At 40.5% G+C, this 16,937-nt stretch overlaps 1 protein-coding gene across 1 annotated transcript in view; it reads left to right on the forward strand.

The window, feature by feature from the left end:
- col11a1b (collagen, type XI, alpha 1b) overlaps positions 1 to 16,937 on the forward strand; it is an 81,603-nt gene that overhangs the window by 22,640 nt on the left and 42,026 nt on the right. The window contains exons 6-26 of the mRNA XM_080503366.1: positions 542 to 631; positions 1,919 to 2,017; positions 3,455 to 3,757; positions 4,848 to 4,913; positions 6,083 to 6,124; positions 6,489 to 6,551; positions 8,524 to 8,598; positions 9,187 to 9,270; positions 10,355 to 10,411; positions 10,900 to 10,953; positions 11,087 to 11,140; positions 11,500 to 11,553; positions 12,519 to 12,572; positions 13,140 to 13,193; positions 13,300 to 13,344; positions 14,030 to 14,083; positions 14,177 to 14,221; positions 14,902 to 14,955; positions 15,792 to 15,836; positions 16,075 to 16,128; positions 16,199 to 16,243. Coding sequence (XP_080359492.1) covers positions 542 to 631; positions 1,919 to 2,017; positions 3,455 to 3,757; positions 4,848 to 4,913; positions 6,083 to 6,124; positions 6,489 to 6,551; positions 8,524 to 8,598; positions 9,187 to 9,270; positions 10,355 to 10,411; positions 10,900 to 10,953; positions 11,087 to 11,140; positions 11,500 to 11,553; positions 12,519 to 12,572; positions 13,140 to 13,193; positions 13,300 to 13,344; positions 14,030 to 14,083; positions 14,177 to 14,221; positions 14,902 to 14,955; positions 15,792 to 15,836; positions 16,075 to 16,128; positions 16,199 to 16,243 — 1,491 coding nt within the window. The remainder of the gene's footprint in view (positions 1 to 541; positions 632 to 1,918; positions 2,018 to 3,454; positions 3,758 to 4,847; positions 4,914 to 6,082; positions 6,125 to 6,488; positions 6,552 to 8,523; positions 8,599 to 9,186; positions 9,271 to 10,354; positions 10,412 to 10,899; positions 10,954 to 11,086; positions 11,141 to 11,499; positions 11,554 to 12,518; positions 12,573 to 13,139; positions 13,194 to 13,299; positions 13,345 to 14,029; positions 14,084 to 14,176; positions 14,222 to 14,901; positions 14,956 to 15,791; positions 15,837 to 16,074; positions 16,129 to 16,198; positions 16,244 to 16,937) is intronic.

Consider the following 16,937-nt stretch of genomic DNA (forward strand, 5'->3'; position numbering starts at 1 on the left):
AGACACTTCCAACCCGCTTCTATCTTTTAGCAGCAGTTAAACCGCTGGGTTTACCTCCTGCTACTGAAGGCTGTGCACCCCATAATTTAGCAACATGCAGTGAGTCAGGATAGCTTGAGGTTTCTCTTTTAAAGAGCCTTTAATGAAAGCTGCAGGCCATTGTTGCCATACATATTAAGAAGCAAAGAGCAGATAAGTTTTTACTGGCATCGCAGTAACATCCTGTTAAACGTAAATAACAATCCAAATTGCTGTTTGTGTGGTTGCAAATGTCAATGTCTTTCAAATAAAGTCTGCCGGAAAGAATGTTGCCTTCATCCATATGTAAAACTCTTCAGTTTTCTGTGAAGTTTCCTCTGTTTGTCTTATGAATCTTGTTATTTTTACAATAACATGATTTTTTTTATTTTTTTTATTTTAAGAAGCACTGTTTCTTACATGCCATGTAAATAATGTACAATATGTCTTTGAGACATTGTGGTGCTTTATTTACATGCTTGACTGACTAATTACTTCGCTTCACTCTTTTTTCCCCTTTCAGTACACTAACTATGACTATGGTGAGTTCTATGACTACAGTGAAGGAGAGGTCACCACTGACACTGCCCCAACGGAAGGAGCCAAAACTGAGGTAAAACTCAACTTGTGCAAATGGATTCATGGATGCCATGAATACCAGATACACTTACGGCCAGATAATAAGGTACACCATGTTGATCTCCTCTTGTCTTAACTGTAAAATGTTCGTCAAGGTGCTGAAAACACACAGGAATTAATCCATATTGACATGAGAGATGGAAAACCAGTTTGAAATGACTGGAATCTTTTGATATTATCTGTTTTCCTGCAGTGAGTCACCATGCAAAGGCATGTACACTGTGGGAAGGCCTTGGTCAGCAACAGTACACAGTTTGGTTGTGGGTAGCGAAGATATCCCATGCACCGTCCAGCAGCCTAAACTGTTGATACATGATACATGCTTTCATGTTGCAGTAGAAACTGAGACTCATCAGAATCCTCTATTGTCCCATTTTTGTGAGCCTCTGTGATTTTCATCAGGCAGTGTAAAAAATGGTTATTTGACACTCCAGGCCAGGGCTGTCAAACACATTTTAGTTCAGGCACCACAAATAGGCCAATTTCATCTTGGATGCGCTGGACCAGTTAAATAGTGACATAATAACCTTTAAATGTAAACTCTTGGTCTATGTAAACATGATGAAAATATCTATATTTTCCCAAGACCAAACAATTACTCCCAAAAAGGAGTACAATATCAACATAGAGCAAGTTTAAATGATGGTTTCTGGTGCAAAATAAATAATAAAAAGCAGCTGCATTCTGGGTGTTTTTCCAAACGAACAGCATGGCCATAAGGCTAATGCTGGTTTGTTCTCAACGATCTTAGGATCTGAGTGTTGTGTCTGCTAGTCCTAAGAAATGTGTTTAAATTAAAAAAAAAAAAAAAGTTTTCCTTGAAATGTACAATTTTCTTGGTGGTTTGGCAAGAATGGAGCTTCTTTTTTCAGTTTTACATTCTCTGACAAACCCTGCAAAGCTCACATCATCTCATCTTAAAAGTCACTTGAACCATTTTTTTTTCTCCATTGTGATGTCCAGTTTTAAATTCAGCACCTTGTCTTGATCATTTATTCAAATAAGAGTTGAACTGGTGTAACTCAGGTAGTGGCGAGTAAGTGTATTGATTCTTCCTTTCTAAATGTATCCCTTCCTTGGCCCTTCCTTTATAGCATTTCATTGTCATTTTCCTCTTATCTCCTAATTCTTATGATTTCATTCACTGATCCATGGTCAATATTTGAGTTTTAACTTAATCATCATCATATTTGTCAGTCCTGCTCTAAATCGTACTGTTTTTTGTTGTTGTTTAGTAAATTTTATCTATTTTGTCCTACAGACAAATGTAGGTGGCGATTACTACACGGGTGAGTATGACTACACCACAGTGGATGGAAATCAGCCTGAAACTCCCACTGAGACCACCGGACAAGGCCAGGTAGTTATCTATCATGCTTCCGTATTTTTTACTTCAATTTTTTTCTACAAGGATAGATGTGAACTATCTAATATCAATCACATGCAAAACTTTTGAAAACAGTTATTAGAGCTTAAGCAACCTATGTGGATGCACAAAGTTGTTTTTTTTAAACTCCTGATGTCAATGACATTTCAATAAAACTGCAAGACATCACATGCAAGAAACATATTTAATATGATTGCATTTGGAGGGTGAAACCGGACAAGGCCTCACTCATATCAAGCGGTTCACTCCAACTCTTTTGATTTCCACGAAGAAACACCGCCATCAAAAAGTTAGTTTGGAGGAAGGAAAACGTTGTCATTTAATGAAGCATGACCAATGGAAAATCAGTAGACAGACAACATCCCCCACGTTTCTCCCATATCCTCAATTTGGCAGATCCCGTCGTAATCTGTGAGAAACCGTCACATAAAACAGAAGATAATGAGGAACATTCGGGGGTTCGACTGAAACAATATGAGCTCCGCCAGCCAAATAACTGTCGATTACAAACGGGATGTACCTTCAGGTGGATAGCGCAGCTTGAGTAAGCCCAAGACGTAACATTCATTTAAAATGACAGGGCACAAAGGAAGTCAAACATATGGCGTACCATGTTGGAGCACTTGTCTAATTATTGAGGACCGAAATACAGTGGATAACTTACGAGAAATGTGCAGTGTTTTCCATAGATGGATAAAGTTTCAAGCTTGATTGTTCTATCAATGGGTCACATTGATTTGAGCTACAGAATCAATTATGTATTGTTCCTGTTTTCCCAATAGGCAAAGCATAGTAGATTAAAACGCTAAACCGTTTAATCGTTAACCACTGTAACTAATGCTTTACATTTCTCATAATTTAAATATGTGCAACATATTCTGGACATTACACACACACATTTGCATGAGAAGAAATAATTTAATAGTATTCTTGTTTTAAGGTCTTCTTCAAGTTGCATCTTTTTTATGAAGCTAATTAATGAAGTAATCATTAGTAAGCGAAGTCTGAAACTCAGAATTGTCTTTCCCTCTCAAACACTGCACAGTACACACACTCACATATAACATTTCTGTTCACTTCTTTTTTATTGTAACAATTCTTTAAGCTAACACTTTGAAAGCTATTAAAAGCTTAATAGTATATCTTGATCAATAATGTCATCTATGTCTGCGTTCTGCTTTCTAAAGATGCTTTCTATAGATGAGCTATTTTACTATGTATGAAATGCTGTATACCCACATAAGGGTATTTTGACAAATACAGAGTTTTTGTTTAACTCTTCTTAAGTTTACTGAGTTGAACTCCTGTTTAAACTTTACTTTGTAAGTTTGTGATTTAAAACAGTGAAGCTGTGAACTAACCAAACCTCCCTGTTCCTTCCCTTCATTCCCATGCCTGGACTGATCCCAGAATTACGATGGGGAAATCGTGGATGATTACATCACCGGCGTGGAAGAAGTCGGGGCTGACCCCACCGTTGCCGTGGAAACCGCTGCCCCGGTGGACACCGGAAAGACGTCCGGTCCCGGCAGCGAGGTGTACGAGTTCAAGGAGTACGACCTGAAGGAGTACGACCACAAAGAGTTCGTGGAGAAACCGTACGACTATGGTGATTATGGAGATTACGGCACCACTGACGCCAAGTCCACGTCCGTCCCGTACGAGGAAGAGATCGGTCCCGGTGTGGCAGCGGAGACGGACATCAGAGAGAGTGTAAGTGATGATGTGAGGAAGAGTGTGGATCAGGAATGTGGAACGGCCAAGAAGATGCTGGTGGCTTTCGTTTGATGGAGCATTTTGTTGTGCTCTTTCTGCTTGTTGTTTCTCGTATTTGCGCATTGAAGCAGTCTGTATATACAAGCAGGGAACACAAACACACAACCAAGCACAAACACACACCTTGTCTTCCGCAGATGAGCAGATGTTGACCCAGCTGCCAGCACGGGTTGCCCTCTGTAACCTCTTGATCCCACTGACCTCTCTGCTTCATCAAAGTTCCATCCCTGTTTATCCCACCAATAATCTGTGTGGATTACCTGATGACAAACAGTCTTTGAAAATGTTTTTTCATTAAATCCAAGTAGATTGATATCTTAAGCCAGACAGAAATATCTGCTGAGCCAGTGTCTATCATGGCCTGTTTCCAGCCGTCTTTCTTGGCTCAGGCGTCTGATTCTCAGAGGCAGGAAGTGACACAGTCTCGATCTGGATTTTGGCTTGAGACGTGCATGCTTTGGGTTAATCTGCACTGTGCTCTACACTCTACTTTCTTCACCCCCATCTTCACCCCCCCCTTTTTTTTTTTTACCACTTTCTCATTAAGTACTGTTTTCCTCTTTAGGCTAAACTGTACGATCTGGTGGCTTGTGCACTCAGTGGTGTAGCTGGGTTGCGAATTCCTTTCATGTGCAGTCATTGTGTGCACAGTGTCAGGTAACAACCTCTACATCTGAGCACGGTCGGGGTCTTTCAGGCTCTGAGGATGCATAATAAATAGATGTCAGACCAATTTTAAATTATACCTTTTCGCAAAACTGATTCTTGAGGTTCACTTTTTCCACGGGTCAGACTGAAAACTGCTTTTTGCATCAACGACTTCACTAATCTCTTGAAGCAGTGAAGACACAAGTCAGCATTTGTTTTTAAATGTATTGTGTATTTTTAAGTAGATGTGATTATTATTCTCAGTAAAAGTGATGCACCCTTTGGATCTGGTGAGACATTGGCTGCTTATTGATTGACTTTATGCTGGAAAGCTCTGTCGTATGTCGAGAAGCTCACTTGGTCTCTGTTGTGTTTGTAGATGGGTGGAAGCCACAGCTACCTGGGAGAAAAAGGAGAGAAGGGTGAACCTGCTGTCATTGAGCCAGTAAGTGATGTACCACAAGACTCCAAACTTTCTGAGAAGGCAATCCAAGCTATGCAATATTGCAAATCAAGTTAAATGTGTTTGAAACTAAAACATCCAAGAAAACTTTAAGCCTTGCTCAGATAACAGATGGAAAAATTATTTTAAATGTATGCAAAAACGGACTTTTCTGTAAATCATATATCAATCTTTTAGACCGTCACAGTGTTGCAAAAGTATTCATGTTTGAGTTTTCTAGTACAAAAAAACCCCTTAAAAGTTGAACACATGAATTTGACCATTATAGATACATAGGGCATTTTTAAGGCATCTTGAAACTTTTTTTTGGTAGTTGTGGTAGATGAAATGTGCACACACACATTATGATATTGTATTCGTATTTAGATATACCAGCTTAATCATTAGCATTGGCTTAGTTTAAGATTGCATCATAGTGATCATTTCAATTTCGGACCAAAAGAGGAAGTTAATGAGTTCGCACCTTTAGTTTCGATGACTGTTAAGACAATTCAAATTTCAGTTTCAAGAAAGTATATTTGTGATCAAATGTAGGGAGTGAAAGTAAAGATAACATTCTCCTGAGTGAAGTAATTAAGTACAAATACTTTTCACTTGCCACCTCTGCATAAGTGGCATATTTCTAGAATGTGCATTGATTTATTAGTCTACAGAGGCAAAGCCTAGTGACAAACATACTTTCTTTTATGCATTGGTGTCTTTATCTGATCTCTTTCAAATTTGATTTACATCCTGATTAATTTCATTTTCAAAGAAACTGAACTTTAGGCGCCGGCAGCCGGCAGGATCCTTGCTCCTAGTCAGATTTAACTTTCTTCTTTCATCAAAGAAGCTAAACAGCCTCCGTCTGCAGAGAAATGCCACATCACTTCTTTAGGGAATCATCCTATACAATTTACCAGGAAACACGGACCGAAATAGCAGCTGCAGTTATGTCTCCCTTCCCTGGCTGCGTGTCCCACCACAGACGCTCGTCTCAATTTTTGATGACAAACGTAGACGCATCATCAGATAAAAGCAGTGTTACGACTGTATGATCTTCTTGCTATAAGTAAAGTCCTCCACCTCAAACCCAAGCAAACCACGTTGCCTCTCTTTGGATTTACAGGCAGCCCTGTAATGCTACTGTATCCGCTTTTTCCCTTTTTCAGGGGATGCTTATAGAAGGACCCCAAGGAGCCCCCGGCCAGGCAGTGAGTATCACGTTCTCTCACACTGCTGTCTGCCTTCCACAGATGGAGAACAGCTAAAGAGGGAAAAAATGTCTTTATGGAAAGAGCGTCAGCGCTGATCGCCAGTGAAGCTTGAGCTGGGAGAGACAGTTAAAATGTGTATTTGTGCATGAGTGTGTGTGAGTGTCAAAGAGAGAGAAAGAAAGGGTGGGGGGGGGGGGGGGGGATTTTGAGGCTTTCTTCTTTCAAACCCATGTCTTAGCTTCTGTCTTTGTTGGCCTATGCAACACACGTATTGGACAGTCTGACAGTGGTGGGGATGGTGGTTTAGCTCAAGTCTTGGATAATATTCTCAGTGTATGTGCGTCTGTGTGTTTGGTTTCAGGGTCTTCCCGGTACCCCAGGATTACAAGGTCCCCTAGGTACCCCAGGAGATCCCGGAGAGAGGGTGAGTGAAAGCAGGCCTCGTTTCTGCCAAGCTCTCTCACCTATTTCCTTCTTATTATATAAGTTAAAGTTCAAGAGCTATTTTCATGTTAAAAATGTGTTTCCACTAATGTATCCTCAATCTTCTCTAATGGTAACTGCAGCCTCGGTCATCCATCTTTCTTGTGGGATTATTTATAAATGCCCCTGCATTTCTTCTCCTGACTCCCCTCTCTTGTGCCGGAAAGCTGTGAAGTTCTATTTCTCTGCCATGGAATGAATAATACAACTGCTACTGCAGCGGTGGGAGGGATTACAGAGGAGTGGTGCGGGGAGATGAGATGCCCATAAACTGTCAATATAGCGACAAAGAGGAGTCATGAGAAGCAGCTGTGGTGATGTGGTCGATGAATAGTTGAAATACATAGAAAAACACGCTACGATGGGATTCCACTCATTTATTTGATTGACTGGATGACACAGAATAAGTGTCTAAAAATATTGCTTATTCCAGTTGTGGTGATTGCCTTATAACCCCTCTTTCATCGACCTTTTAATACATTTATTTAGCCGCTAAGAGTTCACCAACACACCTCCTCCAATGTGACCAACAGCTGTCACAAGTACAAAAGGCTTATTGTTCCTCGGTGTGATCAAAAAATATTTTCTTTAGTCCTAAAATCTCCCTCCTCCCTTCATTTCCTCCCATGAGAGACTGTCTTGCTGAAGATTGACGCGAGGATTAAAAGTGACTCGTTTCTGTAGTCTTGTGGTTTTCCTTTACGTAGTCGTCGGCCTGCACTCAGCATTTCTCTCGCGATCAACTCCCCCTCTTTCTCTCTCCTTCCTTTCCACCCAAACACCGCTTTTCCCAGGCGTGTAGCACAATTATTAACACTAGATGCCACTGCGCTCACGATAACAGAGGTGGATGGAGCCCGTTGGCCACCACGGGGGAACGGCACATGGAAACACATGGCTTCAATTTGAACTAGTCTTGAGATTGGTGCTTATGACATGACTGTTAAGTGGATCCTGGTTTTCCTGGAAGCAGCTTGATCTGATCTCTGATAAGCTTGCTCTTTATTTTTATTTTTTTTCATTAAACCAAAAATCAACTCAAACTGTAATTTAACTGTCATGTTTTGGTGCGAGCAGCTTTCATGCTGTGATTTGATTCAAGGTAGCAAAATGTGAAAAGTACGTATTTCAGCTCAAAAAGATGTCTGAGTGAAGTTTTGGCGAAAACCTCCAAGTCACAAAACACACGTCTGAGGTTCCCTCAAATTGCCGCAGTTAAAACCGAACCGTGATTTTAGGTTTCAAAGTGATCTTCCCTCTGGTGCCACCCATAGGCCAATCATCTTCCCTCGTCTGAACTTTCGCTCCTTCAGTTTTGTTTTTTGGGTTTTAATGGTGCCGGAGTCTCTCAGGGCAATCACTCCCCCTCTTTCGTCTCATTATGAAGTCAAGCGATATCTCAAGGCGAGCTTAATGAAAGCACAGGCTTTGTCTTTGCCTGGGACCGAATTCCCTCTCTCTGTCCCTCGTAGCGGGAATACTTTGCTTGTTTGTTTTGAACGAACAACAATGCAAATTGTAGCGAAGGCAACTTCCTGTTGAAGTCACAGATAAACAAAGGGTGTGCTGTGAACAGATTAGTGCCTCAAACTATGTAGTAATAATAGTGAAACTGTTGTTTGTTAGTGCTGTTATCAGTTCTTTTTTTGTTTTTTCAATTAGCAGAGCCCCTTCAGGGATTATGGAGACATGACAAAATAGTCACGTTATCTCCAGGAAAAATACAAGGCTTTCCTATTATCCTCATCTAATTAATTCTTCCCACTAATGCTGTGTACTGGTATGCAATTAATAAAACAATAGCTTGTGATCCAATTTGAGAATATATCCCTAAAGCCAGTCCTGTAAATCTTTGCAGATTAGCTTTTTGCTATGATATTTTGGCACTCATGAGTCTTTTCCTGATTCTTCAGGGTCCTCCTGGCCGTCCCGGTCTTCCTGGTTCAGATGGTGTCCCTGGGCCTCCAGGTACCGTCCTCATGCTTCCAGTAAGTCCTGCTGCTTTTCACACATCGTCCGAGCCGTCCGTCCCGTTTCCCATTCACACACCATCCACCCTTCATCTCTGGCATCGGCTCGAAACTCACTTCATTTAGCAAAATTACATCACTGCATCACCAGCAGGCCAGAGGATCGCAACCTTATTTTCTTTGGGTTACAAATCACTTACCTTGTAAATGTCAACTGGTGCAATGGAGTGGAACCAGCGAGCCAGGGCTTTGAATGGCTGGGCGACACACACACACATGTGCGTGTGCGTGTGCGTGTGCGTGTGCGTGTGTGTGTGTGTGTGTGTGTGTGTGTGTGTGTGTGTGTGTGTGTGTGTGTGTGTGTGTGTGTGTGTGTGTGTGTGTGTGTGTGTATGTGTGTGTGTGTGTGTGTGTGTGTGTGTGTGTGTGTGTGTGTGTGTGTGTGTGTGTGTGTGTGTGTGTGTGGCAAAGAGCTGCAGTTTTCCAAGTTTACCAGCGAAGATTTGAACACACTCACCAAGGGGGACATTAGATGTCTCACTCTGTAAAAAGCAGACAAGTCAATTTGTGTTTAATTGTGTGTCTTTGCTGTCTTGTGGCTGACAGTTCCGTGCAGGCGGTGAGTCACATAAAGGCCCTGTGGTTTCAGCCCAGGAAGCTCAGGCTCAGGCAATCCTCTCTCAGGCCAGGGTAAGTATGCGGTTCAATAGCACCCCAGTGTACTGTTATCATTTTTTTTTTAAATGCTTTACTTGTATTTTCTGTGTCTCTGTGAAGTTTAACTTGTGATTCATGATGCTTAAAATAGTAAATAGTCAACAATATAGAGATGACTTTTCACTGGACCCCATAAAAAAAACCTGATAATAAATTGTCTGATTTTCTAATTATAGGACCTGTGACGGGTTAACTAGAACATAAGGCAGCAACAAATGTTAACACCCACTCAGGGGTCCTGGCAACCTGGCCAGTGTTGTTTTTTTTTTATTTAAACAAACATTTTGAGGCTTTCAGCAAAGTATGATTTGTCTCCGAACACATGGAGACCATTAAATGTTATTATCATTATATGTTCACACATTTCACAACACTCTATGGAGCTGGAGGGCTGCCAACGGCCTGTGTTTAGTAATGTGGAGAAAACACTTGTCAACTTCCTGGGGGATCAGGGAGGAAACAATAAAGACAGGAAATGCACAGAAAGTGATTTATGGAAACAAGTTGGACGGCGTTACAATCTTAAACTGCATTCATATATTTCACTAAAGATGTAACAAATTAAACACATGCATTCGATAGGCCACGGATGGTTGTCTTCTTTGAATTAGGCAATTCAATAATCAACCTGCAAATAAGTTCCAGACAAATTCATTGGCAGAAAGACACTGTGGTCAACCATGAGCACAACTGGGAAACCATGAAGGAGAACAAAGTCAAGTTCACACATTGTAATGGTCCGTGCATTACAAGAATTTAATGGGTGACGTCTCATTGGTGTTTTATTTTATTATTTATAGTTCTCTTGTGTGTTTGAGTCTTTATTTCCACACATGAGTCATGTTGACATGCCTGCACATTTGAATGGCTTGGTCTTTATTCGGAAACATAAACAGATGAAAACAATCAATAAATCTGAAAAAAAATGGTAAACTGATCAGATTTAGATGATGTCACTGATTAGAATCACTCATATGTGTGTCTATGTCTATGTGTGTAAAAGTGCCCCTATGGTTTGTGGCCGATGGTTAAAGATTTGTTTTCCTCTGGTCCGCAGCTCGCAATGAGAGGTCCTCCTGGGCCGACAGGCATGACGGGAAGATCTGGTCCTGTGGTGAGTCGCCATTTATCATACCATCATTTGCCTTATCTGTCACAATTTCAAGAAATAACAAGTTAAAATGTGGAGCCTGTAACATACATTTGGACACACTCAAACATTTACCACCAACAGGTTTGATTGCCATCAAACCTGCCATATGCCATATAAAGAACCATTAAACAGGAGTAATAGATAAACACACACATTTTTTTAAGGTCTCTTAAATAATACATGTGTTGATACTGGTGACAGGAACTGTTGAGATGCGATGCGATGTCTTCCACATGAACTGTGTTGTCATGTAATTCTTGGACATGGGTCGGATTAAGTGGAAACAATCTTCAGGAGGTTTCTGTACATATACATAATCCTAGTTTGAATATACAACAATATGTGTTTGGATTGTCAAACCTAAAGTATGATGCAGCTTTCTGAGCCAAATTATCACATGACAAAATATTTGTCTTAACCAAGGACATATTCGTGTGTGTTGATGATAGGGAGGTCCTGGTGCTCCTGGACTTAAAGGTGACAGTGGGGACTCTGGACCACAGGTGAGAGAAGCACTTTTTTTTTTTACTTTAGAAACTCATTTTGAATTGAGTTGTCTACTTGATTTGTATAAGTCATGTTCTGTCCCTGATGCTGATTGCTGTTTTTGTTTTTGTTTTTGTTTTTCTGAATTAGGGACCCAGAGGTCTTCAGGGTCAAACTGGACTTCCAGGGAAAGCAGGAAAGAGGGTAAGAATTATTTCCAACAGAGATTTTTGTAGGTTATTTCACATATTTATTAATCTTCTGTTTAGCAATATCGCATTACAACGAAATGATTTTGAATATTTTGAATGATCTCTAATATTTCATGATGAATATCGCAAATTTTAGAATGCTGTGTTTACTTTTCAACATGGCTTTCTTTCAAACAAGTCAGCTGCACCCAATGATTGTCTCTCAGTTGTTTAAACTCATGTTTATTTCACGGTAAACTATTTTTCTTGAATAGTGCATCTTCCTTGTTTATCCTCCGCAGCCTTCCCAGATGATTGAATGTTGTTGCGATGACATTGCCATGTAAACTGACACACTCTCTTGTCCTCCAGGGCCGTAACGGAGCTGACGGAGCACGGGGAATGCCAGGAGAAGCCGGGTCCAAGGTGAAGTGCATGCCAAGTTTTTCAGAAAGGAGAATTAAATAAAATGTCCACAGACGACATTAAAAATGCCACCCGCGATTCTCTGTGTTAAACCACACTGATGTGTGTTCCTCACTGATGTGATCACTGAGCACGCTCCACTTTTCACAGGAAAAGTCTTCTGTGGCTCTACTGATCCAGCATGATACATACATGTAGAGAAGACATGATGGAAAATAATTGGCACGTCAAGGTTAATCGTATAAACAAACCCATGAGCAAACTACCGCTTTGGAATTGATGTCAAATGACCTTTTTTTAGGTAGAACATAAGGAAATACTGCAGAGTTACAAGGTGAAACTACACCATGCAGGAGAGAAAATAAGCCCAACAAGCTTATTTGAAATCCTCCTCATCAATAAACATTTCTTTATTTTTATAATGGAAATAGAAAAATAACAAGATGAAGCAACAACAAGCACAGAAAACAAATAAAGGAGTTGATGATTTCACCTAAAGCACACAACATATCAACACGGAATCAGTGGACAAGAGATGATTACATAATTTAGCCTTTAAAACAACCATAAAGGGAAGCATTTTATTCCAGGGTTTGGGCCCATTAAATGTAATAGAAAGTTGATATTTGGAGGTACAACAGAGCGGCAGCTGCAAGTCTTTTGGGTCCCTAGTTGGGTAGGAGCGAAAAGGCTGATGAAAACAGGAAAAAGTTGCAAAATGTGTCTGGAAGGTCTTGTTTATTGTTAATGAACTTGCACATAAATATGCATGTTTGTCAAGTATTGACAGATGTAATTCGTACAAGTTTGACATTTCTCAGCCTGCGATGCTTTTGATAAACAACCATATGATAAATATCTGACCTCCAACATCTGCAGCGTCACTGCAGCTCTTCAGTTCACATCAATAACAACTAACGGAGCGTTGTGTTTCTTGTTTTGTTTTGTTTTGTCTTCTAATCCAGGGTGATCGCGGCTTCGACGGCCTCCCTGGTCTTCCTGGAGAGAAAGGACACAGAGTGAGTATGAGGACAAAGTGTTTGGTGATTCTCTAAATCCACATATTCAGAGGACAAATGTCATAAAGCCCTCTGTCTGTAAACATGAGATCCAGCGTTGTTATTCCTTGACCGAGCCGCACATTGATCACTGCCACCGCTGTTCTGTCCTTACAGCGCTGCCAAGGTTGACTCGCAGTTTAAGGGCCACTTTCCATCCATCTCTTGTACACTTTAGAGTTGACAGATGTGAACCCATTAGGACGTTTGACCCACTTTTTAGAGGCGTAACCAGCAACCAAACCACCGGGGCAGCTTTTAACCAGGCCTGTGTTTGTGGGATTTGGGCCTACATAAAGAGAAAGGCACATTTCCAGATAGACTTATCCTATACTGAGTAATTACAGGGCCACTATGGGATGGCCTGTCCTTATAGAACACTAAGAATAGTAGAAACCATATACAGGCCCATGTCAGTTGTGGTGACCAGGCCTAATGTAGATTACAGGCAGTTACTGGGGTTTTTTTTATGTCTTTTTAATGCATCCAAAAGTTTTTAAAAAGTGATGCGTTTCCTGTCTTTTGTAGGGGGAATCAGGTTCTACAGGTCCTCCAGGATCTCCAGGAGATGACGGCCCTCGAGTGAGTAGCACCAAATGCATCTTCTTTGCTTTCTTTAAAATTATTCCTTTTTTCTTTTCTTTTTTTTTTACTCTTACTAATCCTTTATTTGTCTCTCTAACCAAAGGGTGAAGACGGCCAGGTTGGACAGAGAGGTGTAGCTGGGGAGAGTGTAAGTATTTATTATTATCTAACAAAAGGTTCTTAAACTGATTTTTATACAGACTTGCATAACGTGGAAATATTTTCACAAAAGTTGAAAATATAATTTATTCTCCTTGCTACTCCACTCGTTCTTTCCTCAGCATCAATTTTTGCAATTACTGAAATGTGCGTCCTCGCCCTCGACTCCTCGCCATAACTAATGACATTCCTGTCTGCAAAGACCATCGCATTTGTAATCTCGGCCCTGCCAAGACCAAATGGCTTTGCATAATAGATCAAAAAATAGAACTGAATTATGTGTAATTCTGTCGTGACACATGAGAAACTGCCACATTCGGCTATGCGCCTTTCACGTGGACAATAGAGTGACACGCATACAATTGCACAATCCTTTTAAAGAAACAGTTACACGGCATGTCATCATCTTTTGTCAGTAAAATGAAAGACTAAAAGCCTTGATCCTATGGACATAACTTGAGAAACTGAGAAAGTTTTTCTTGTTCTGTGTACCTGCAGTACCAATAAATTACCACATGGGGTCAGTGTTTTATATGATCAGAGCATTTTCACTGCATCGACTGTATCATACATTACTGTTTGTCATATCAATAGCGGTGTCGTCAAAGCTTTCATTCAAGCAGTAATCTGGATGTTTCTGTGTGTCTTTACGTTGTGTTTGCTGTGATTGGCAGGGTCCTCGGGGTTTGCTCGGCCCCAGAGGGTCTCCTGGTCCTGGAGGACAGCGCGTGAGTATCCTCCACCCTGTATACACTCATTTTTGATTCTTTTCTTATATATTTTTTGTTCACTGATCATTCAAATATTTGAAATATTTTCAGGGCCTTCCTGGACTTGATGGACAAGCCGGTCCCAAAGGAAATCTGGTAATTTGTTTTTTGATTTATTTTAAAGGATGTTAGAAAATGTGATGGTCGAAAGAAATTTGAAATGACCACCAAAGCAGATTTATATCTTTTAACAATGGAGTCTGCTGACTGAGGGGGAACTTTAAGCTTAAGGGACCTTTGAAGAAATAGAAAGCCTATGTGTCCCATCATGCATTTGTCTTCCTGGAGGGTCTCGGTGGGACGTTTGAATGAGGTTGGCCGTCATTGGTCAATACAGCTGCACAAAACCACATCTTGTCTGTGGCCACTGATTCACCAAGCTGGAAATAAGCAGAGCAGCTGTTACAGGGGCAGAGAACAATGGCAAATCGGTGTTTCTCATTAATGTCCTGAAATCCTGGTTTTGATGTCAACAGGCTGATATTTACAAGAAAACACTTGAGAATAATCCACTAAGACAGAACTGCTTTATGGGCTTTTTTGATGCATCCTTTAGTCGAAAAGATGCTCTTTGCTTTCGTGTTTAGAGAGAAAACTCCCAATAAAGTATACATTTTGTACTTTGTAAGAATACAAATCAAGTTGGCCTTTAAAATAAGTTACTTTAAATTGATTTCAAATGTTTGTAATCCTCTTTGACTTGTACCATAAAAATCAATTAAAGTAGCATTTGTATGCATTCTGTCATGACATCCTGTTTTCTCTGTTGTGTTCAGGGTCCACAAGGAGAGCCAGGGCCTCCTGGGCAGCAGGGCATGCCTGGTCCACATGTAAGTTGCTTTTTTTTTTTTTTTACTTCCTTCCACCTAAAAAGGTGGATACAGTATCCACCTTTTTTAAAGCACACCCTGTCTGATCTGTGTCTTGCTCAGTTTCACTCCATCTTGATTTTTTTCCCCAATCTCTTGATCTTTGTCTTCTTTTTGTCACTCCATGCACGTCTCTCATTTTTCATGCTCGCAGTGCAGTAGGGACGACAGTGAGCTGGTTTCTTAATCAAAAGTCCAAACTCTTTTTGTTGTCTGTTCTCTTCACTCTTACCTGATTTATTCTATGGCTGTATTTTGTTTCAAAATTCACCCTCAATAATAGCAACAAGAGTTCATTGAATTTGTAATTAGGTTATTTACTTACTAATGAGATTAGGCACATTCAATAGCATTGACCTCAGTAATTGGCAAAAAAAAAATCTATTTGTTTTAATCATCTTTAATACAAAACCATATATTTAGCCATAATCCTGCCAACACTGACAGCTTGATGAAAGTGGCTTCATTTCTCTGTAAGTGTTTAAAATTATCTATTGTTTATTATAATGAGATAAGTTAAATAAATGAGCATGGTCATTTTGTACCTGGCAATACGAAGATTGTTGCCTTACAGCAAAGACTGAATCTATTGAAAAAGAGCACAGCTCATTCATTTTATCTCGCTTTGGAATGACTGTAGAATATATTTAACATCTGAATTAAAATATTTGAATTTAAATACATGACAGACAGGCAGGTAAACTGTTTTCACTTTGCCTCTGTTTTATTTGAACACCATATAAGTTACCTTGCTTTGATGAATGGTGTTTAACTGATTCACCTCCGTTGTTTTTCAGGGTCTTATTGGTCCTCAAGGTCCCATTGGGCCTCCTGGTGAAAAAGTAAGTGAAGGAGGAGAGCGGCTGTCCCAATAAATGAGCGTTTCGGTCCAGAATTCATAAGTGATTTTGCAGATTTGCTGCAGAGCCGTAGGCCTCTACTGGTGCAGAGAAAGACATGTGCTCAAGTACTTCATGAGCATAAGTGCTTCTTCCGCCTCACAAAAGGCATTGCATGCATTAGTGGAGGTAATAAGCTCCTCATCTATCGGCCTGTCTCACCACCTCTCTCTCATTGTAGGGACCTCAAGGCAAACAAGGCCTGGCTGGTCTTGCTGGTGCTGACGGGCCTCCTGTAAGTGACACAGTAATTTATTTACGGTCCTGGCGAATTCTGAACTGACCAACACGTCTCTGCTTTTCAGGGTCACCCCGGTAAAGAGGGTCCTGCAGGAGAGAAGGGAGCCCCTGTAAGTATAATGTTGTTTTTGTGTTTAATTACTGAAGATTGGACTAAAATGGTACCGAAAGAGAGTTTGGTGAAGGCGCCATTGTCAAATGTAGTTCTGCTTCAGACGGCACAGACCGGGGGTGTCAAACATAAGGCCCGTGGGGCAAAACCGCCCCGCAAGAGGCTCCAATCCGGCCAAACTACCAAGTAAATAATAAGAAATTTCAAAGAAAACAGATTTTTGGACAAATTTCTTAAGAGTAGCGCACACATCTCACCCCTGAGACCCGAGCTGAGATATTAGTGATGCTGCCATGAAAGCTCGCTACCTGGCTGCTATCAAACTTGCCTCAAAGCCATTGCTGTCAGGGCGAGCTTGTAAAAACAGGCATAATGCAACAGTTATAGGAAGGTTTTTTTGGGGACATTTCATTGTTTTTTTTGCACAAGAACGTTTCATGAAATTTGGCTTTATGTTGAGAGATTTGTGAATATTTAGATATTTTCATCACGTATACTTTGCACCACAACAAAGAAAAACTGTAAAGTTTAAATTTAAAGATTATTATGGCACTATTTTACCTGTTTGGCAAACTCAAGATTAAATTTTGCTGTCTGTGAAACCTGAACTAAAATGTGTTTGATACCCCTGGCATAGGCTGTCAGAAGAGCGTGATTTATTACATAATTTATTTATACCAGGGGAAAAAGAA

Source organism: Blennius ocellaris (assembly GCF_963422515.1).
Source record: "Blennius ocellaris genome assembly, chromosome: 10".
Lineage (NCBI taxonomy): Eukaryota > Metazoa > Chordata > Actinopteri > Blenniiformes > Blenniidae > Blennius > Blennius ocellaris.